Source organism: Colletotrichum costaricense, assembly GCF_030867565.1.
Source record: "Colletotrichum costaricense strain IMI 309622 chromosome Unknown Scaffold_4.1, whole genome shotgun sequence".
Classification (NCBI taxonomy): domain Eukaryota; kingdom Fungi; phylum Ascomycota; class Sordariomycetes; order Glomerellales; family Glomerellaceae; genus Colletotrichum; species Colletotrichum costaricense.
In genome coordinates this window covers 1549630-1571817 of record NW_026848233.1, presented here as the reverse complement: position 1 = coordinate 1571817, position 22188 = coordinate 1549630, and the positions used below count along the sequence as shown (strand labels likewise).

Below are 22188 nucleotides of genomic sequence, written 5' to 3'. Positions count from 1 at the left end.
AATCTTCAACACAGCTCTAGTATGAATGTTTGATTTTTGTACATTATGCCATACACTATCTCCGCTTCACTATTCCATATGCCCCGTGTTGCATTCCGAAACTCCTAAACCCCGTGGAATGGGGGCCAACAAAGACTCACCAGCCTCAGCACCCTTTACCACAGAATCCATCATTCAATATCCTCCATCGCCCACGCGCTCACGCCCGCCCTCTCGACATTAGCCTTGAGCTTGTTCAGCACAGCCTGGCGCTTGGCCCGCTTCGCCATCAACTCCGACTTCTCCTCCCCGCTGAACCCGCTCAGCTTCTTGCGCGGAGGCGTGCCCGTGCCGCCGCGGCCGCCGTACGAGGCCACGGAGGACACCATGGAGTTACGCAGGGTTCCGGGCGACGCCATCACTGCAGATCGCTCGGGCGAGAAGAGGATGGAACGGCTGTTCCTCTGGGGCGTGACCATTGGAGAGCCCTCGCGGCTGTTGACCGACGAGAAGCGGAGCTTGCGCATCTGGTTCTCGAGGACGTCGATATCGCCGGATCGCTTCTCCACCATGCTGGTCATCTTGCCAATGGTCCGCATGACGGCCTCGACGGTAGGCATGTTGGAGGTGCCCTTTCCAGATGCGCTGTTTGCGGCGGCGATTCTGGTCTTCAGGATCGTCAAGGCCTCCTCGGCTTCGGCGAGGAGCTTGGTGAAGTTTGTGTATTCGCGACGCAGCTCGTTCTGCTGACTTGCCTGCTCGGTACTCAGAGGCAGAGAGCGGCTGATGTCGGCTTGGTCGGGGTCCGTCTTCACCATAATGATCTTCTTAAGATCATCTTGCTTTGATCGGAGGCGAGACATTTCGCGGGCGAGCTCGTTGCACGCCTCAAGCTTCTCTTCAACGTCGTGAACACGACCATCCTCGAGGTCCTGAGCCAAAGATCTGTCAATGACTTCTCCGAGCTCATCAATCTCGCAGAGAACCCAACTGTCTGGGTTCTCGAGATCTTGCTTGCGTCGACCCCCGGCCTTGAATCCGATGTCGTGCCCCATGAGAAAGCTGGCAAGAGAGCGAGCATTCAGACCAAGGGTGTCGATCATCGAGTTAATGTCGCGATACACTGCCTCCACCTGGGCCGGGATGGTCTCCTTGGCTGACGGCACAACGTTTGAGTGGGCGATGAAGTCATCAAGCTTTAGTGTGGGCTCGATCTTGGAAGCAAGAATCTTCTGAATCTCATCATCCTCCTCGTCCTCCAGCGCCCTGGTCTCTTCGGCCTGCCGCCTTTGGCGCGCAAGTCTTTGCTGAGCAATGAAGTGATCATCATTGGATTTGTTCCCGACAATGGATGACCCCATCTGCGGAGGCTGCTTTTTCTGGGCTGCAAGAATCTGAGATGCCATGCCCGGGGCACTAACCGAACGAGCAGACTCCTGGCGCATGATGCGGCCTGGCACAGCACCACGGACTGGGCTGGGAGAGCGAGGGCTGGTTTGGGACGGTCGGGGGAACATGGGAGCATTGCGGCTCAGGTCACCAAACAACGATGCCCGCGGTCTCTCTTCCTCCGTCCGTGGAACGGAGTAGGTGCTGCTACTAACACCACCGAACGAGCTTTGCGGGGTCATGCCCGCCGTAGGGGTCATCGCCGTCATGGATGGGCTTTGATCCTTGGAGACAATGACGCCGCTGCCCTCAGACTCATCATCGTCGTCCTCATCCTCAAGATCGGTGTCATGCTCACTATCAGGCACAGTCGGAATGGAGGGGAAGACAGGCTCCTTGGGCTTAGTGAGGAAGTCTGGCGGCAACGGAGCATCGTCTACTGCAGGTGTCGTGTTCTGAGGGGTAGACGACCACGTTGCCGACGACAAAGATTGCTTGGGCATCTTGAGGAAGTCCGGAGCCGCAGCAGGTGCAGTAGATTTCGGCCGTTCAAGCTCCTCGGGCGAGGACTGGTCGTCTGCTGGCAAATGAAGCGCCGCCGAAGGCGTGGCAGACACTGCGGTCTTGCCAGGCTTGGGCGTGAGGAAGTCGGGTGGGAGAGGAGCTTCGTCGGCCGGAGTAGTGCTTCCCTGTGGCTTTGAAGGCTTGAGGAAATCAGGCGGTAGCGGAGCAGCGCTGGCTGCCTTCGTTGACGTTGCCTTTGGCGTAGTAAGGAAATCGGGAGGCAGAGGCGCATTGTCCACTTGAGGTGAAGCCTTACTTCCACTGTCTGAAGGAACATTTCCGGTACCCGAAGAAGACGAGGAATCACCAAGAGGATATGAGTTTTTGCTAGTCGTATCAGGGGGAAGAGGAGTGCTGGACTCGGTCTTGACCTCTGGTGTCTTCTCTGCCGGCTTCGCAGAACCAAACAAACCTCCAGTCGCTGGCTGAGAAGGGAATCCAAACAAGCCGCTTTTGGGGGCTGATGTTGAAGTCGGTGGGAAACCAAATTTGGAAGGCGCTGGAGTCTCTTTCGGCGTTGTGGATTGGCCAAGGCTGAAGACCGATTTGGGCTTCGGTGTTTCTTCGTTCGATTCTGTGGTCGTTTCCTTAGGAGGAGTCTTCGTCACGGCGCTTCCCAGTGCAGAGCCGAAGTTGCTGCCAAACAGAGAGGATCCGCCAGGGGTAGAAGGCTTCTCATCATCGTCCTTGGCAGAGGGATCTGCCTCGAAGGTGGTTCCCAACTTGAAAGGCTGGCTGAAGGGATTGCTAGTCGCTGGGCCAGTCGAGCTCGGGGGAGGGAACGCGGTATCCTTAGAAGCCGTGCCCAGTTGACCCCCAGAGCCGAATGGACTTGACGAAGTCTTGCTGGAGAAAACACTACCACCCTCGTTGCCCTTATTTGCAAGGGAACCAAAGCCACCAGAGCTAGCAAAGCTAGAGAATCCCCCAGACGCAGGTGCAGGTTTGGCTGCTGATGCACCGCCGAACACACTCTTATTCTCGGATGTTCCGAAGCTACTGGGCTGGCCGAACGCCGGTGACGCAGACGTGTTCGCACCAGATGCTCCGCCTGACGCCCATGGAGAGGACTTCTGTCCAAGCGACGACGACTGACCAAAACCGACTGATGAAGGCTGGCCAAACGCCGGACCTGATGAGGAAGCAGCTGGTGTCCCAAAGGCGCTGCCACTGCCGAACGCTGACTTGGGTGCAGCCGATGGCGTAGCAGAGGGGGTCCCGAAGGCGCTTCCGCTACCAAACGTCGACTTGGGTGCATCCGATGAAGCAGCGGAAGGGGCCCCAAAGGTACTACCACTGCCAAACGCTGATTTGTTTGCAGCTGGAGTTGTGGCGGAAGGGCTTCCGAAAGAGCCGCCAGTGCCGAACGCTGATTTTGTTGCGGAGGCCTGAGCAAAAGGAGAGCCAGATGTAGCTGAGCTGCCCCCAAAGGGGCTACCGCTGCCAAACGTAGATCCAGAGGCTGCGGGAGCGGCGGGAGCGGCGGGAGCGGCGGAAGACGTCGTCGCAGCGCCCCATGGTGAAGCCTTAGATCCCAGGGCTGACGAGCCACCAAATGTAGGGATCTTGGATCCACTGGAACCGAACGGTGAGGCCTTTTGGCCTGAGCCCAAGGCGGATGCCGAACCGAAGGCCGGGGTGCTCGAAGGAGCGCCAAATGCTGATGTGTTCGAAGCTGGGGCCGTCACCGGTGCTGCTGCTGGTGTCGAGCTGGATGCGCCCGCAGGGGGCGCGGAAGTATCAACCGCGGCCATGCCAGGGTATGTCGTGCCCTGCCTGATGGAGTCTTCGTAGATAATCCACCATGAACTCAGTACACCCTCATTGTTCAGCACCCACAAACCCGGCACTGGGCCGGGAGAATCTTCAATCTCTTCATCGGCGGGCAAGGGCTTGTATACCTTGTCCTTGGCTGAGAGATCAAGGGCAACACCGATGGGGATGGTGTTTTCATAGCTGTCATTCATGGGCAGAGAGGCACGTTTCGAGTCATCGGCCAGTTCTGTTGTGGTAAAGACGCCGGCGGTGTCGACTGGATGATCAGAGGTCAGGGGTGACTTCGCCCTACTGAGGAGGCCGATGTCTGGGGAGACGGTCGATGCCACGATGAGGAGATCTGAAAGGTTGGGAGGGAATTCCTTGAGCCTCAATATTGAGTGATGAGGCGGCTTTTCGGCGCCAAACGGGTCGACGGGGTCGTTCAGCTTCTGGAAAGTGAAATCTGATGGCAGCTTCCTTGTAATGAGATGGTATACTGAATTTGGCGGGGACTCCGAAGTTGATGTGTGGATGGCGAGGAAAAGATGATTTTCCAGCCAAGTCAGAGACGATACTGTAGTCAATTAGTTCAGCATGGTTGCGCGTTCCGTCAGCTCGAGAACCTACCGTGAGCATTCGACACGTTTGATGGCCGCGGGATCTCGCCCTTGGCCTCACCCTCAGGGGTCATTTGGAAAATGGTCCCGTCCGCCAAGCCCGCCACCAGCTGCTTTCCTTTTGTGCTCCAGCTTATGCAGCTAACCTGTGCTTTCAGAGCATTGCTGACTGACCTCTCCTTCAGGTTCGCCATGTGCAGGTTGCCGTTATTCGTCACAATGGCGCACAGTTCCGCCTTCTCGATCGTGGGGTTCGGGAAGAGCGCCCTCAAAGTTTCGCCGTTCGTCGCAAGCTCGAACGCAGCTTTCGTGGCACCCTGGAGCAGGCTTTCCACTTCGTATACCGCGAGACCGCCTCCGCTCTCGGCGGAGAGGATCAGGTAGTTCTCGTCGGCGCTGAAGGCGAGCTGCGACACCCTCATAGGCATGGGCAGCTTGCCCTGCGGCTGGAACGCGCGGACATCGGAATCGCCTTCCTTTTCACCCTCAAAGCCCTTGCGCACGGAGTCGGTCGAGGTGATGGTGATACCGTCGGGTCCGGCGGCGGCGACGAGGCCTCGGCGGGAGGCGATGCTGATGAGCGAGGCGGTATCGGCGGGCGGCGGGGACCAGGCGGATGTGAGTCGGAGCTTCGCGTCGCCTGCAATCGACTTGAAACCAAGCGCCTGAATAGATTTACATGGTGAGCCTCGAACTTTCAAAAGACAGCGGCATCGACGGTGTCGGTGACCAGATCTCACCTCGGTCTGGATCACCTCCAGCTCGGGGCCTTGAGTCAGTCCTCCTCCTCCTCCGGCCGTGGCATTTCCTTGGTTCGCGAAGCTGAAAGCCATGACTGTTGCGACGTGACCGGCTTGTGGAGGGAGGACGTGTAAGTCAGGGTGGTCCTTCGCATTCGCTGGAGGGGTCGCGTTTGTTGATAAGAGTTTTCCCCTTGTGCTTCTTTTCTTTTTCGTCTTCTTGTTGCCCCTCTTCTATATCTTGCTGTTGTTAGGGTGCTTCGCGCTGCACTCAGCTTGGGGGGTGTTGTTGCTTGAGCCACGAGGTTTGGCTATCTTGCTGCTGTCGCAACCGGCAGCTATGGGATAAAGAGAAGGAAAATAGCTGGATGAGGCCTGGCTAATCGCCTCAAATCTGGAAGGAAATAAGTATTATGACGTCCCACACGTGGAAACGCGATGCAATTGGGTGCAAAGCAGAGAGACAGGCGCCAGTCGAGATGCGTAAAAGAATCTTGCACCTGTTGCTCGTCTTTTGGCCTGGGACTTTTTTTGAGGAATGGCTACCTAAAAATTCCCAGCTCTTTGCTTGGCCCATCCCCCCGTTCCCCGGCCGGTCGCCTGCCAATCCCTCCAAATGTTCCAGTCACGTGCGGTGAGCTTCGGTTTAGCTCAGATCTGGGGCTCTCTCTATCCAATCACTGCTGCCTCTGGCAAGCTCCGTCGAATGTCAGGGTGCCTTGCAGGCGTGCAGGAGCTCCCAGGCCCCCCCAAACAGCGGCAACGACCATCGAAGGCAGCTTTTAGCCTCGTCATCCAGCTCTACCTTACCGTTTACCGCGTCCACCTTCAACCTCACTCGATCCCCACCTCATCTCTCGACGACTTCTCCTCGGACCCAACTTCGACTGCCACGACTGACGACCACAAACTATTTGAACGAATTCGACGGTTTCTCACATACATAGGATAGCGACCGGGGTTTCCAGATAAGGCAGCAGCAACGATGCCCGGCTTCGACTTCTCAAACTACAACCGCAATGCGGCCCTCCACGCCCGAGGTGTCCCCCTCCCCAAGGCGACGAGCACAGGTACCACCATCGTAGGATGCATATTCGACGGCGGTGTTGTGGTCAGTACCCTCCATTCGATTCACGTCTTTGAGCAACGATGGCAACCTTTGGGATTCGCCTGGTCCCCCCCCCCCCCTCTCCCACCCCGATAGCATCCCTCGCCTTCAACCGCAGCAGCTAACAGAGCGAGGTGCACTCTAGATTGCCGCCGATACAAGAGCAACTTCCGGTCCCATCGTCGCCGACAAGAACTGCGAAAAGCTGCACTACATCGCTCCCCAGATTTGGTGTGCAGGAGCCGGTACCGCCGCCGACACCGAGTTCACCACGGCAATCATATCCTCCAACCTCGAGCTCCACGCCCTCTCCACGGGCCGCAAGCCCCGCGTCGTCACCTGCATGACCATGCTCAAGCAGCACCTCTTCCAGTACCAGGGCCACATTGGTGCCTACCTCGTCGTCGCCGGCGTCGACCCCACGGGAACCCACCTCTTCACCGTCCACGCCCACGGTTCCACCGACAAGCTCCCCTACGTCACCATGGGCTCCGGCTCCCTGGCCGCCATGTCCGTCTTCGAGACCCAGTGGAAGCCGTCTCTGACCCAGGACGAGGCCGTCAAGCTCGCCAGCGACGCCATCCAGGCCGGTATCTTTAACGATCTCGGCTCCGGAAGCAACGTCGACGTCGCCATCATCACAAAGGACAAGACCACCCTCAAGCGCGGCTTCGTCAAGCCCAACGAGCGTAGCGCTAAGCTCAAGAGCTACGCCTTCCAGAAGGGCACCACGGCCGTGCTCAACGAGAAGATTATCAAGAAGAACGAGATTGGCCGCTACGTGAGCGTAACGGAGGTGCCGGCCGGTGAAGCGATGGAGGTTGATACCTAGATGCATGATGTTTACGAGGCAACTGGAGGTGGGGGTTCTTAAGACGTGCTAAATGAAGTACTCCCATATCGGGAAGATTCTGTACCAATACAATGATGGCAATAGACGAGACTGACGCAAACCGTTTCCCCCCAAAGTGCCAACTTCCCATCACTATTTTGACATGGAACAGCATCGATAATTTACTTAACAGGGGCTTCGATAGCCATTGACTGTGGATGCTTCCACAAGACTTTGGTCAACATCCATTCCTCTTGACATAGTACGGCCATTCGACCTCTTGCTAGCAGTTCGTGCCAACTCAAAGTGGTTGCTCAACAGTTTGATTTCGAAAAATTTGATCCATTGGCTACACTACCGCAACTGGGTAGGCAGACGCATTTTGTACGACAAAAGGAATCCCCATGAAGTACCCTATGAAGAGAGCCATTGCTTCCCTCCCAGAATAAAAAAGACAAAAGTGGTATATACATAGGAATCAAGGGTATGTTCGATCAAGGTCTGGACACGCAGAAAGGACCCATCACTTTTTTGTCCCTATGTCACAAACCCAGAGCCTCTCCAGGACCCAAATCCCTCGCACACATTGTTAGAACAAAGTAGGGAGAGGCGTCCTTATTCCCCCCCCTCCCTTAGGTCACACTTTTTGAGACCTCGTTGAATACAGAAAATGGCACAATTCCTAGCCTCTGAGTTTTTAAATGCCCAGTAAAAACAGCTGCACTCCGCAGAGCCAGTCTTCCGAAACTCCGAAGATGCGGGGTATGAAGGTGATGTGTTGATGCAAGTGGTCATGATCCATGAAATGCCGCTAGACGCTCCGCGCAAAAAGAACTTCAAAAAGACTCATCGCTAGCCAGTCTTAATGCCGAACATGGTGCGCGTCCTCGACTTGCTGCGGGCATTCTTGGCAGGCTTGTCTTCGTCATTGTACTTTGACTTGTGAATCCTGTGATGGCGCTTGTCAATACCAATATTCCGTTCCCTTGGAGGGCTACATGTAAAACATACCAGCTGTTGCCGACCATGTTCATCCCTTTGGCCTCAGCTTGTCTATAAAAGCCAGCGGCCTTCTTAAGGTTCTTCTTGCAGCCAACTCCTTGAGCGTAGCAAAAGCCTGCTTCGGCCAGTGCATCTACATCGCCCCAAGCTGTTCACACCATTAGCTTCATGAATCCGTCAAGAACATGCAATCTCAACTTACATCCAGCGATCTCAAAGCATCTCAGGGCAAGAGCCTTGTCCTGCTCGATACCCCATCCATTCATATGGCTCACACCCAACTCATAGATGCTGAGTGCGAACTGTGCCTTACGAGTTCTTCTCTCCATGGCATCCACAAACTTTCCTTCCTTGACATGGTCCTCGTCATCAGCGATTTCAAGGCTGGCACATTCAGCTGCTTTACGCAGCCACTCAACACCCTCCCGCTGGTTGGGCCGCATACCCCAGCCGTGTCTGCATGCCAGCGCATACAGAAGCATACCTGTCGGGTTGCCTCCCTTCGCTGCATGGCGAAGATGGTAGGTGGATTCCTTCACTGAGCCATTCTCATGGCATTCAATACCCTTGGCTAGGTGATCCTCCGGAGACATGTCTGAAGCTGTCGGGGCACCTGATGCCAATGAGCGAGCCGCCTTGACAGTGCTGTTAGAATCACTGGTGGTAGTTGACATGGCAGTCTGACCACGAGCAGCAGTATCGTGGGCCTGAGAAACAAGGGCACGACCCCGAGAATCCTCCTCTGAAGCCCGGCTCTCGGTCGATGGACGGCTGGGATTGGGGGATGGCTGCGGGGCCGGGCCACCACGATCGAGACTGCGCTTTCCTTGCTCGAAGGAAGGCTTGCCCAAGCTGAGGTTATCGGGCTCTGCTGAGCTAGATGGCCGAGTTGGCGGAGATGGGGGTGCTCCGCGTTGGATAGCTTGCACGTTGCTTGGAGCAGTCACGGGCTGCTCCCATTGAAAGGAAGCTTGCGGGTGAGGGTCGAGAGGAACAGATCGCTGCACGATCTTGCCTCGGGGAAGTGAGTACTTGGAATAAATGTACGAAGGAGCGGCCTTGCCATCGTCATGCACATGGTCGGGGAAGCCCTCGCTGTTCATGCTAACAGGAGTATTGGCAGAGTCGTCATTCGCAAACATGAATGACGGTTGGCTGTCGGATGAGGCCTGACGCGTTGGGGTCTCCAAACCAGGTGTGCCGGCTCGGCTCATGGGCCTCGAAAAGTTGAAGGATGGTCGCGGTAATGGCATGGAGGCGTCGGAGCACACGGAAGGTGAGCGTTGGAAAGGACCTGGGTTCAGGTTGGGTGACGCATTTGACGCCGCATAAGCGCTGCAACTTGAAAGTTTGCGCGGGGGCAACGATTGAACAGAGTTGCTCATGTCGTCGCTAGTATTTTCGAGGGGAGAAGACATGGAGGTCGCCGATCGTGCTGTGAAGCTCGGTCGCGGAGGAGCCAAGCCAGGTCCATCAAACGAGTGTCCTTTTGACTTGCCGGGCGATCCATTTAATGAATTTTCGCGTGACCGTGCTGGCGAGAGCAGAGGTAGTGAATGATCTTTTCGTGAAGGCGAGGTTTGCAAGTGAGAGTCGTTCGTGGGGTGTTCCATTGGCGTAGGGGACTGCTCTCTTCTTGCGCCAAAGTACGTCTCATCCTGGTGTTCCTCCATCGAATCCAATACTCGTCCACGCATCATGTCGGGCAGGGGCGTTGGGAGAGGCTCGTTCTCGTCGGGAGTAGGCGGAATGCGGCTCATTCGAGGGTGCACCGAGACCGGTCGATCTTTCTCAGACGGGAAGGCGTCCTCTACCTCGGTTCTAAGTCCCAATCCTGGGTTTTGAAGCTCAGGAAGTGGCATCTCGTCGGATCCTGAATCATTAGACATAGAGCGAAAGTAGTCTGATCGGCCCTGTACGACCAAAGGACTTTCAGTCGTCAGAGGTGGCAGTCTGCTCATGCGCCTTCCTTCGCCGCTCGCGGCAGCTTGGAGCTGCCTCGCCAACAGGCGACTCTGAAGAGCGAAGGCATCGAGAGGTGACAATTCCGGGGGTGCCTCGCCTGCGACATGGAGTCTAGGGGATCGCAAAGGTCTCGAAACGTTGGACATGCTCGAGGGCGCCCGAAGGTCGATGAAGTTTGGGCGTTGCGGCGACATGGTCGGTCGATTTCGAATCGCGTGTTACTTTAAGTTCCCATGCAATGCGATGCAGCTGTTTTACAGGTCTCGTATGCGTTGGGGAAGTCGACAACAGATAGAATGAACGGTCGGGCGAGCCTAAGAAGTGGTCGGTGGTTGGAATCCTGGCGGTGCAGGTCGTGTCTTAGCCGAAGGATCGGTTATGGCGTCAGTCTAGAATGGAGGATGCCACATAGAGGTCGAATAACAGGTCGATGGCCGGCTGATGGTGTGGCTGCCGAGAATGCTACCAACCGCGCATGAGGACAATGAGGTCAGGATTGGTTAGACGCTCGAAAACGGGAGAAAGTTTCGATGCGGGTCGAAGATGAGCGAAAGAAGAAGCAGAAATGGAATCTGAGGTCGAATATTTTGGGAAGGATGTCGTCGTGGGGGCCTTTCCTTTCAGTTGGTGTTGCAGATGGATAAACAGGTTCGAGGATCGGTAGAGTATTCTTTCTTAGAATCCAAGCAGTACGCACTAAGGTAGCGGGAGGCGGGCGTCCGTTTTAGGCACTGCGGTCTGGCGGATAACAAAGAAGGCGCAGCAGCCAAGTGGGAAAGGTCGAAAGACGAAAAGAGTGTTGGAAGAAAAAGAAGAGGATTCGAGGGTATCGAGAGACAACCTGAGGTAACCTGAGGTTTATTCAAACTGGCCGGCCGGTGCTTGGTGCTCAGTAAGGTAAGTAGCAAGAGGTCTCAGGCCGAGAGCAGCTGGAAACGGTTCCTTTCGACGCCTGTGCTAAGGATTGGTCCCGATCTGTCGCGAGGAACAGATGATGGAACACGGACACGAGGAGGGGAGGGGGGAGCCTAGGAGGGAAGGGGGGGAAAAAGAGAAAAGGTCGAGAGGAAGCGAGACGAGAAGCGGGAAAGAAAGAATGGAAGCGATCTCTGTTTCCCCCCAGAATCGGATACGAGGGGGGGGTGATGAGCAGGTGCCAAAACGGCCGGGGGAGGCAAGCGAAAGAGGATGAACGAGGAGACGAAAGAGGGAAAGAAGCAATGCACTTGAGTCGCCCCGGGCTGGAACTGGTTGTGGTGCAATAGTGCAATGGTGCAGCTGGATTGAATTGGATTGGATTGAATTCCCAGAGGGGGGGCACTTGGGCACTTTGGGGCCCTAGGGAGGGGAGAGGACTCAGAGGTGACTTTCCACTTGTCAACTGGGATAGGGTGTTATTGGGCCAATCGTGGGGACGCAAGGAACAGACTGAGTTGAGTCTAGCACCTAACGCGACGCTAATACAGGGACATCAGTGCTCCGTAAGGTACCGTAAAGATGGAAAGCACCTTCCATTCGACACCTCACGTTCCCATACTCAAGACGGTAGGAACGCTCCTGAATGGGAATCCTGAGGTGGGTGCCTCTCACTTGGGAGCACGGGCATCGAGACCGGTAGAGGGTAGGGATACGTACCGCGGTACGTTCAAGGGATGAGTTAGCACGACCACATGTATCCGCAGCCACGACGGCGCCAGGGCCCCCCATGCGAGGCACGCCGCACGGAAGCAGGGGCAACAACAGGGGATGGCATCACAGGCGGACGCCCACGAAACACAGCAGGAACAACCGGTGAAAGTTGCACGCGCATAAGCAGCCAGAATATGCATTTCTACGCAGCCCAGTGCTTAGGTACATCAAGGTATGTAGGTATTCGTACCTATGTAAGGTACAGCAGCAGCAGCATCACTTATTGAAACCCCTTAGTGTCTGCAGTTGTAAATCATGGCTGGCCGTCTGCCGATGGCGTTGTCTGGGGTGCAGGTACACAACAGTCATTGGATGGCATCGCATAGCAACACGATGCACTAACAGCAAGACCCAAATTTCCCCTTTTTTCTTGTCTTGTCGCTCGTCCCTGTCTAATCCCTGCTTGCTGGCCCTGCAAGGTGCAAGGTCTCTACTTCCGCCCGTGACGCCCCTCCTTCAACCTTTCAAGCCCTGTGGCGGCTGGCCCTGCGACCTCTTGCGACCCTGCGCTTCAACTGGAAACGGGGACGTCTCCAGTTCTTCTCTGTCGCTGTCACCTTGTTCATTAATGCCAATGCGTCGTCGTCCGTAGCAAATCGTAAGGTAGGTAGCGCGCCACACTCCGTTTTCCTTCTAGACCGTCGACGACCACGTTCACGCCGATTGTGTAGGTGGCTTGGACATTGTGACCCGAGGTTCGGTGGCAATCAGCAGCCCGGGACTGTATACTGTACGTGAGTCTACCTTAGGTATGGCTGATATTCAATGCTCAGTCAGGTACGCGCTCGGTTTGGTCGTCAACATACGTGAGAGTCTAAGGCATAGTCATCTTCAGGTCAACGTGGGAGCCGCGCCTAGGTGCATAGCAGGAGTGTATGCCTTGTCCGTACCTCTCGTCTCTGCACCTGCCTGTACCTTATTTCATGAGTTTATGTACGTCCTTCGTTGCCATGATGAAAGATGCGGTGGGTGTAGATCGTAGAGCACGTCAGGTGGGCTTGCTTTGACATGCATAACGGCAAAGGACACAACCATCTTCGGTACGGAAGCTGCGCTTCCTTTGCGCACCTTGGTATGAGGTGATGATCTCGTGTCGCCAGTTGCCACACTGAACGGAGAAAGAAAGACCAAAGGGAATGCATTTCCTTCTTCAACATAGAGGTTACCTGAGGTGCCTTACCTAATAATCATGGAATCGCGGTTTTTTTGTATCATCTATGGTGTGAGTTGGCAGGTAAGGTATTCGGTTCGTACCTTCCCGAGTCTGTTGGCCAGAAGTTGGAATGGGAAGCAACAGCTTTTCAGCCTGGAAGTAACAGCCCTGCCACCGGTCATTCCCGCTTCCACTGCCGCTTCCTTCTCGTTCTTCCCGGTTTAGAGTACGGAGTACAGTTCCTGCAGCAATAAGAATCGCCCAGAATAGCCCAGCCATCAACCTACTTTAAGCACCTAAGGCATTCCCGGGCGGGATGGGAGGAACTTTAACAGATAGGCACGCAGGAAGCGCAACAGCCTCTTCCCTCAGGCTCCAGGCTTCAGGTGTCGCTCATCACTGCCTATCTAAGCAAGAGCCGTTCTAGCGGCATCCTCGACTCAGCTTTCTTCTGAGCTGTCCTGAACCTGACGGAGCTCTTCCCATGCCCGGGCTTTACTAAGGCACCCACGCACTGAGCACTATGCTAGGTAGCTAGAGGGGAGGGAATAGTGCATACGAGGTATCCGCACGCTGCCCCGGACTGAAGTGCGTTTCTCGTCATTCCATTCCATTTCCTTATTAGCGGATGGCCAGGAGACCTAACTTTAGTAACATTGTCGCTGCACTAACACGGGCGAAGACCCAGGCTAGAACACGCTGCGCCAGAAATCTGGACCATTCATCGAGAGATCAACGCCTGGCGCAACACCACACAACTCTGTTCTTCTCTTCCTCTCCAACATCTCTTCCCTGCTGTTTCTCGGCCTACCTTACCAAGACGGCCGGGCGCTGTTATGCACAAACAGCTATCCGCATCGTTGCTGTGCAAAATGTTGTTGTGCGACGACTGTCCATGTCCACGATGGAGATTATCTTACTGCTAAAGGCCCACCGTCCAGTACCTTTCCACCTACCCTGCCTAACCGTTTACACTAACGGACGCCAGCTCTAGATTTACGGAGCTGCTACGGAGCATCCTCCATCAACTAGACATGGCGATGTGTCGTCTTGATCGTCGGTCCCGTCCACTCGCGAATCACTCGTCAACGGGAGAACCCCCAATGGAACGCACCCTTGGGTCTTTGACGGTTCGACCTGGATGCTGGAAGGGCTTGAGCAGCAACTTCCCAGCAAGCAGCCCCATCAACAACAAAGGAACGGACGCCAAAATAAACCAATTGGCAATCCCCCCTCCCCCCAAGAAACGGAGCCACATGCCACGGAGCGACGGTCCAGAACAACATAAACAATCAAAGCAGAAACCAATAGGTCGCACATGACGAATCGACGATGGCCTCACGGACGACAGCATCCCCTCTCATATCCGCTCCAAGCCTGTCAGCATCATTTATTTCCCTCCCAATTTTCTCTCGAATCCCACATGGCACATGTCCCGCCTGCCGCCTGCCCTCCTTTTTCCTCCACTCCGAGGGGGCTCTAATTATTTCGCTTCCCGCTCTCTGCAGCGTGATGCCCCTGGATTGGGAAGTCATCCCCGCGTTTCATTGGCTCATCCCATGAACCAACAGAGTACGAAGCATCGTCGGAAAACCTTCTTTTGAACTTTTGAATTGCTTTCTCGTCTACTTTGGTACTCGATATTGGTACCTATCCGTACGGAGTACCTCCCAGCAGGTAAGACATGTGCCATTTGGGGACCGCGCTCATTACGACCTTCTTCCTATGGATACATACAACCTTATTAGTGCGACGTTGCAACATGCAGTGCCGCTGCAATTGCCAATAGCCTTCCTATGGTCTATGGGGCATGGTCCGGGACCCTTCTTTTTTGTTTCCCCGGCAAGAATCAAGAAGGAAGACTGCCCAAGACGGTACGGAGTCACGGAGGATTACACCTCGAAAATTTCTCTGCCAACATATGACCTACATGGACTGCCAATTCAAGGACGGGAAATTTACAAAACTCAACCTTCTTTCGGCTGGGGAAATTACACGGCGGCTCACTCCCACGTCGATCCTGGAGGCCGCGTCAACAAACACCCAAAAGCAGCCGTGACGATGCACCAATTACCGAGCACACTTCAGTTGACGGCGACCTCTGCAAAAGATGCGAAGAATACGCAGATGCGCGGTCCCATCATTGCCAGCCGCGGTCTCTACCTGAGTAATCGGGGTTTCGGCTGTATCCATGCTCGTCATTCACAACTCAATGTCACTGACAACTTTCAACAACCATCAGACTTACGGTACTATACCGTGTATGTATAACAACCTGTCAGGTCGTTTCAGCCTGCGGCCATCATCCCTTCTGTCGGTGCCTCTGTCGTTCGTTCATTCGTTGCACTTGGGGTGCCCTCAGATGAACCCATTTTAACGGTTTATGTGGACGCGACCAATGATAGAACGTGAAGACTCCCCCAACTTGCAGCTTCCGCCATGTGAGTAAAAAAAATCATTCCTTTTCTGAAAGGTCAATTTTCTCCTCCTTTTCCTACACAAGAGTGTGGCACGAATGCATAGGGAGACACAGCTCCTACGGCGCATTCGCTACGGACTCGGATGTTCTGCCCATTGACATTCTCTGACAAAAAGAACTCCTCCTCTTCCTCCTCCCCCATTTTTTTTTTCCTTCTTCTCCGTCCTCCTCCACAATCCCCTGCATGCAAAGTGCAAAAGATTCAGGAACGACGTTACTCTCCCGATGGGCTTCTAGCTTCTGTGAGACAAGTGGCTTGTTTCGCTCCCGACTCAGAAGCACGAATGGGGCCACCCACAGAGCACCACATTTATTGGACACTCTTTTTTTCCAATACGAGGGTTGACTGCTCGCGTGGCTCGTGTACCGCATCGAACACGGCCGCGATGCGGCGGGTGGTGTTGGAGTGGCGAACTAAAGTTCTAGCGATGGACGTCGTTAATCCTTAGGGGAGGTCTAGAACTTCACTGCAATTCCGTCCAACATTGTTCAAACTTCAGCGTATCTCGTCCCATCTTTTTTTTCGCTTGCCAACTCCCACCATTCCGGCCAAGGTTACCAAGCCACATGATTTTGAAAGGATGGGCCCCCGGTTACAGCTGCCGATTCATCCCACCGAATCGCACCCCATATCGCAGTACACAAAGCAAGTCTCTCTTCCTTGGCCGCATGAAGTTCTCTCGTCTGGTCACGACTCACTGTGGCGCGCATAGTGATAACTGCCACAGAAACATGATATCACCCCCCCCCCCCCCTTCTCCCGTCACCTTGAGTGCAGCCATGTACGTGGCGGCGGGCGGCGGCGAATGAGAACTTGGGAAGTCGAAGATACTCGCTATCCAATGTCTGATGTAAAACCCTCCTCGCTAGGCCCCGGCATATACCTCTGCCAGGGCCAGGAAGACCGGGTGCGATGCATGAGATATCTTGAGTAAAGTACTTACTCTCCGCAGACAAAACTCAGTCCCATCACGGCCAAATCCTGTCCGCCGCGGAGTGCTGCTCCACCCAGCATTCTACACCCGTACGAATGTGCAGTCAACTTGTCCTATCAGTAGAAACCTGTTTCTGTAGGCATTTTGAAACCCAGCTTCTCCAGTCGCCTTACAGGGCATCTTTCTTTGCCATTTAGAGTTGCTTGTCGGTATCGGATACACCACCCCCCCCCCCTAAGAAAAAACATTGTCCCGGTATCTATTTTATTTATTTCTTTTGGTATATATCTCTTATCTCATCTTGCAAAGAGTATCAAAGCCACACGCCGTTTAAGACGGATGGACAGCAATGAATTGAAACCGTTTACAAAAGTGATCTTGTTTGTTCTACAGCTAAAGGTCGTGGCAAAGATGTGCTATAGTTGTCCTACCTATCCTTCACGTCGCATTTTCCATGAGCCGCAGCAAACCATTGTTGGCCAGGTGGCCGGTCTCGTCGTCAACTTTCGCCTTCCCCCCACCAGCTTGCGTCAACGGCACACCGGAAAGTAAATAAAGTTTTTCTCTGAGCTGAACAAGATGCTCAGCTCGTTTTCGAGTGTAAAGTGTGGTATATTTAGACTTGGCCGCGTTGGTTTTTTTTGTTCCTCGTGATCTGCCTCGTCCGCACTCTAGGAGAAGAAAAACTTGGTTGCTAGAAAACACAAAAAAGACCTTTCGGCCCCGCCACTGCTGCGAATCGAGGCGCAGCTCTCAAAAAAATACGCCATCCATCATTCAACGCCACCTTCCGGCCTCCCCACACGCCCGTGTTTTTTCAGGCCCTACCGAGGCTCAGATGCTAAATGATCGGTAGAAAGTCGTTTTGTGATGATTTGGGTGAGTAAAGTAGAGTGGTTAAGGTGGTTGTTGGAGGGGCAATTATCTGGCAAAGACCCCATTGAGCCCCTCATCTGGTCCCTACAAGGGTAGCTTTCCTCTAAGAATAGCTTCGTATGAGCCTCTTTGCTCACGAAGCAACCATCCGCAAGGTTCCGTTTCGTTACCATGAGCCAGGTGGGATGTTCGGAGTTAGTATAGAAGCTGTGGACGTGGGGGGACCCCACATCTTCTCAATCTCAAGTCTTTACCATCGATCAGAGTGACGTGTCTGCCCAAAAATAGTAGTCCTGGGTTGCTCCAAGCGATGTCAAGCTCGTAAGCTGAACACCACAGCTCGCACATGCACCAGGGCAAGTATACCATGCTCATCGCCTTTGTCCACCAAAGCTTGCGCGGAGCGCCAGGATCTGTTGTCTCTCTGCCTCGGGGAGCATGTTGATCGTCTCCATCGGCAGTTCCATAACCTGCCGCATGAGAGCGTCGGGGTCTTGACCCAGAGGTGCAGCAACCGGCGGGGGTGCGCCATAGGGAGCTTGCTGCGGGGGAGGCGCGTACGGCGTGCCGGCGACAGGCGGGGTGTTGTTAGCTCCCATCACGGGGACCGGCGGGAAGCCGGGGGTGGGCTGTGGCGGGTAACCGATCGGCGCGGCCTGCGGTGGGGGCGCCGGGGGCGCGCCGCCAGGCTCGATGACGGAGTGGATCGCCTCGGGAGACACCAGACCCATGAGCAGGAGAGCCTGGAAGACGGCGTATGCCAGTTGCGGTGCCTGCTGGAGAAGTTCCGTCGCCCTGGCGGGGTCGGTAGAGGCCAGCGCCTTCATCTGTGTGAGGATATCGAGGAGTTGAGACGGGGGAAGGGTGTTGAGAGTCCGTGAGATGGCGTCGGTTGCTGTGACGTTCGGGGGCAGCTCCTTGCCGGCTGGGAGAGGAGGCAGCGTACTCGACTGCATCGGCGGCGCGACAGGGTTGTATCCGTTCGAGGCGTGGGAGGGGTTGCCGCCATCTCGGCCCTGTTTCCATTGTCAGATTCCAACTTCAAATGCGGGGCTGTATCTCTATACGTACGTGTCCGTGGCTATCATTGTTGTCGTCACTGCCGCCCTCGTTGGAAAAGTCGACCCTAAGTTTCCTTCCCATAATCTCATAGTCGTTGAGGTTGCGGACAGCCGATGCTGCGGAGTCTGCGCCGTATAGTCAGTCAAGTCTAGGTTCTAAGAGCAGTAGGGTTCTCCTGAGAAATACCATTGTCTGGATATTCTGCAAAGCCGAAACCCTTGGGCCGTCCGGTTTCGCGGTCGTAGACTAGGCGGAAGTTTAGGACCTTGCCGGCGCTGCTGAAGATGTCGCTGATCTGCTCCTCGGAAAGGCCTAGGACAATTGGTTAGATACATAGAGTCTTGTGGGAAATTCGTTCCTACCATAGGGGATATTGCCCACGAAGACAACTCTGGAAGGCGGCTTCGACATCACGGTATGAAGGTTCGATGGTCGGCACACAAGACTCGCTCAGTACGCGCTCGCCAAGGCGGTCAAAGGGACGTTGGGTATCGCGTTCGTTGGACAATTCGCAGCGTTCTCTTCTTTCGGTATCGAATCCTCGATTTAAAGTGTCGTGGGTATCAATTTGATTCAGTCGAAGGGCGGCGCAACGGTGATGATTTCTTGGAGGTTGCCTTTTGGATCAGAAAGCACTGCATTCTCCAGCCTTGACTACCAGGCTGGGATTTTACAGTGGGGACGGGAACCGCGCAGCTTAAGCACGAGCCATCTGACTCTGGATTGCTTCTAGTGGTCTAACGGCATCTTCCATTGGCCAACGGCCGACAATTACCCAGGGACCCGGACCCGCCCGCCCCGTGCGAGACCCCTGACAAGATGCACCTTTAGCGCAATTGAGAGCTGGACCGTGGACGGGCTGCGTGGCCAGAAAACGAGTGAAGGTGGCCTCTACTTTACTTTGGATTTGCGCAACTCCCAAGGCTTTGTGAGATCCAATCCTCCTACCTTGCTTCCAACTCGACTTTCTCGCGTCGACCTTCTCTTCTCATGGTTCAGGCGGGGTCTCTCACTTCCTGATATCACCTTTTACCTCTCCGCCACTCCTTTTAGCGTTATTCTGCTTGGCGCATTGTTGCGAAAGTACGACTTTTGGCCTACTCCCGTTGATTCTTCTCACAACGCTTACGAGGCTACCCCAAACTCGCCATAGAGATCGACAGCTCTTGATAACACACTCCTCCCCCCGAACTCACCATGCCGGCAAAATCGAGATTCACAAGGCTCGACGCCTTCACAAAGACAGTCGACGAAGCACGCATCCGCACAACGTCTGGTGGAATTGTCACTATCGTGTCGCTGATCGTGGTCTTCTGGCTGGCCTGGGGAGAATGGGTTGACTACCGGAGGATAGAGATCCACCCCGAGTTGATCGTGGACAAGGGAAGAGGTATGAAGCCCTGGCAGTCTCTCCTAATCTGTACGGGCAGTAGGAGCTAATGTGTACCCGGTAACAGGCGAGCGCATGGAGATCCATCTCAACATGACTTTCCCCAAGATGCCCTGCGAGCTCCTCACCCTGGACGTCATGGATGTTTCTGGCGAGCAACAGCACGGCGTTCAGCACGGTATTAACAAGGTTCGCCTTCGTCCCCAGAAGGAGGGTGGTGGTGTCATTGACATCAAGGCCCTGGATCTGTAAGTAACTGCAAATGTCGCCTCCTGCCGAGGAGCTTTTTCTAACACCTTCCGGCAGTCACTCTCGTGATGAGGCTGCTGAGCACCTGGACCCCAACTACTGCGGCCCCTGTTATGGCGCCCCGTCACCGGCGAACGCGCAAAAGGCCGGATGCTGCAACACATGCGAGGAAGTCAGAGAGGCGTACGCGCAGGCTTCGTGGGCTTTCGGTAAGGGCGAAAACGTCGAGCAGTGCACGCGCGAGCACTACGCCGAGCGATTGGAGGAGCAGCGCCAGGAGGGCTGCCGTATCGAGGGTAACCTGCGCGTCAACAAGGTCGTCGGAAACTTCCACCTTGCCCCTGGCCGCAGTTTCAGCAACGGAAACATGCACGTCCACGACCTCAAGAACTACTGGGACACCCCCTCCGATGCCCAGCACGACTTCACTCACACTGTTCACTCCCTGCGCTTCGGCCCCCAGCTGCCTGACACCGTTACCAAGAAGATGGGCAAGCGCGCCGCTGCGTGGACGAACCACCACGGTAACCCTCTCGACAACACCCACCAGGAGACCAACGACCCCAACTACAATTTCATGTACTTTGTCAAGATCGTGCCTACCTCCTACCTCGCTCTCAACTGGCAGAAGGGATCCAACCCCGAGGAGGAGAACTCTGGCCTCGGTCTTCTTGGCCAGGGAAGTGACGGCAGCGTCGAGACTCACCAATACTCCGTCACGAGCCACAAGCGCAGCTTGGCTGGCGGCGATGACTCTGCCGAAGGACACCAGGAACGCCTCCACTCTCGTGGCGGCATCCCGGGAGTCTTCTTTTCCTACGTAAGTTCCTCCATACCCGCGTCCTCGACTTCCTTCACTCACACGAACGTGTCCAGGATATTTCTCCTATGAAGGTCATCAACCGCGAAGAGCGCGCCAAAACATTCACTGGTTTCTTGACCGGCCTTTGTGCCATCATTGGCGGCACTCTCACCGTCGCCGCTGCTGTTGACCGCGGTGTCTTTGAGGGTGGACTGCGTCTCAAGAAGATGCGCTCCAAGGATATGTAGATTAAAGAGATGGAAGACCTGGTATTGTAAGTAGTCAATATGTGGTGGAATATTTCCGTACGCTGTGCATCAAAAGTGGAGTTTGGGTGGCTTGGTAAAGAAGGCTTCATCGTTTCAATCAATACATAAATATCAAATGTGCCATTGGAGTTTATGCGTCCACCAGTCTTCCTTCACTCGCCATGCCTATCTGTAAATATATCTTGTACCGATCACTGTAGCCTTTTTGATATACGAATATGTTCTCGGACAATTCTGAGCCATTTCGAGCAACGATGTCAGCTTGTACTAAGATTTGTATGTTCAAAACGATGTGTGTACGTGACTTTGGGCCTTTGCAAGACTACTCCATGGAGAATTGAAATTCATCATTTGCCCATCAAACATGACCTCATCTGGCAAAATGAGTCTTGCGATATGGGAATGTTGCATGTTCTGTGAGATTCGAGTATCTTCCAAATACGTACGCACCCCCGTTCTGCTTTCTCCTGGTTCAGACCATGGGCTGTGTGATAAGCCATCCATGCGTTCCCGATCTCCGAAATTATAAAGGCCGCATATCATCGTGACTTCTAGGGCCCATACCCAGTTTTGCGCCAAAGGCAAGGACAAGAAGGCGCTTCACAGGAAACGCCGAGAGAGAGATATGACAGCTTGCAAGAATGACCAAGTAGAAAAGGGGGTTTCAAGGAGCATCAAACAGTACCAGGAAGAAAGACAAAAGAAGGCGCCTCTAGGATTCGAACCCACAAGCTACAGCCCGGTAAATCTGCTCTCGGCATTGGGTTACGAATATCTTTGTCTTCTGGGCAACTTTCCCTTTCTTGCTGTTATTGGGATTTTCCGAGGTGAATCAGTATATAGCCCACCCCACACTCGTGTATTCCCGTGTATTAGGAGAGAAGGAGAGAGAAGAGAAAAAAAAGGCTGGAGAAGTCAAAAGAGTTCACCCCCCCGGTGGCGAACGGGGGCTACATCTCTGGTGCTCATGCTGGGACTCGAACCTGGAACCTAGTGTAGGCTAAGCCAGTCGACGAGGCTCGCCCGTAACCATCCCGCCAAACGGCAGTTTGACCTGACCTCACAGGCATGTGAGGCGCCTGCTGCCGTTGGTGACGGAATTAGAATCGACGGGACCTATATGGGCTTCCCGATGTAGTGATTCGTTCTCGTGTGTTCATGGTTCCGTGGAGTCTACGGGAATTTGACGGCAGGAGGCAGTAGGCACCCACGTGATATACCGAAATTGTTTGCTACAGGTCTACTGCCGCCCGTTAAGTCGAGAGGAGGATACCTTTTGAGTATGATGGTTCATCCACTACGCATTGTTCCTATCTAGATATGAAAACGG

At 54.6% G+C, this 22188-nt stretch overlaps 7 protein-coding genes across 7 annotated transcripts; 2 read left to right on the top strand and 5 right to left on the bottom strand.

Moving 5' to 3' along the window:
• Window positions 1-170: 170 nt before the first annotated feature.
• On the bottom strand, window positions 171-5140 carry CCOS01_04568 (uncharacterized protein; the record flags this gene model as incomplete). Its single annotated transcript, XM_060452749.1, has 3 exons — window positions 171-4264; window positions 4318-4972; window positions 5048-5140. 3 exons carry the CDS (start codon window positions 5138-5140, stop codon window positions 171-173), a joined length of 4842 nt encoding a protein of 1613 aa, XP_060316707.1.
• Window positions 5141-6032: 892 nt separating this feature from the next.
• CCOS01_04567 (proteasome subunit beta type-7) lies at window positions 6033-6987 on the top strand (the record flags this gene model as incomplete). Its single annotated transcript, XM_060452748.1, has 2 exons — window positions 6033-6158; window positions 6301-6987. 2 exons carry the CDS (start codon window positions 6033-6035, stop codon window positions 6985-6987), a joined length of 813 nt encoding a protein of 270 aa, XP_060316706.1.
• An 852-nt stretch (window positions 6988-7839) lies between these two features.
• Window positions 7840-10148, bottom strand: CCOS01_04566 (uncharacterized protein; the record flags this gene model as incomplete). Its single annotated transcript, XM_060452747.1, has 3 exons — window positions 7840-7936; window positions 7999-8137; window positions 8192-10148. The coding sequence occupies 3 exons, from the start codon at window positions 10146-10148 to the stop codon at window positions 7840-7842; spliced, it is 2193 nt and encodes a 730-aa protein (XP_060316705.1).
• Window positions 10149-11400: 1252 nt separating this feature from the next.
• On the bottom strand, window positions 11401-11661 carry CCOS01_04565 (uncharacterized protein; the record flags this gene model as incomplete). Its single annotated transcript, XM_060452746.1, has 1 exon — window positions 11401-11661. One exon carries the CDS (start codon window positions 11659-11661, stop codon window positions 11401-11403), a length of 261 nt encoding a protein of 86 aa, XP_060316704.1.
• Window positions 11662-15547: 3886 nt separating this feature from the next.
• CCOS01_04564 (uncharacterized protein) lies at window positions 15548-15986 on the bottom strand (the record flags this gene model as incomplete). Its single annotated transcript, XM_060452745.1, has 2 exons — window positions 15548-15697; window positions 15975-15986. 2 exons carry the CDS (start codon window positions 15984-15986, stop codon window positions 15548-15550), a joined length of 162 nt encoding a protein of 53 aa, XP_060316703.1.
• Window positions 15987-17457: 1471 nt separating this feature from the next.
• Window positions 17458-18559, bottom strand: CCOS01_04563 (RNA recognition domain-containing protein; the record flags this gene model as incomplete). The annotated part of the gene is made up of 4 exons (XM_060452744.1): window positions 17458-18102; window positions 18158-18273; window positions 18335-18460; window positions 18511-18559. The coding sequence occupies 4 exons, from the start codon at window positions 18557-18559 to the stop codon at window positions 17458-17460; spliced, it is 936 nt and encodes a 311-aa protein (XP_060316702.1).
• Window positions 18560-19345: 786 nt separating this feature from the next.
• On the top strand, window positions 19346-20837 carry CCOS01_04562 (uncharacterized protein; the record flags this gene model as incomplete). Its single annotated transcript, XM_060452743.1, has 4 exons — window positions 19346-19538; window positions 19606-19786; window positions 19845-20607; window positions 20664-20837. The coding sequence occupies 4 exons, from the start codon at window positions 19346-19348 to the stop codon at window positions 20835-20837; spliced, it is 1311 nt and encodes a 436-aa protein (XP_060316701.1).
• Between the last annotated feature and the right edge of the window lie 1351 nt (window positions 20838-22188).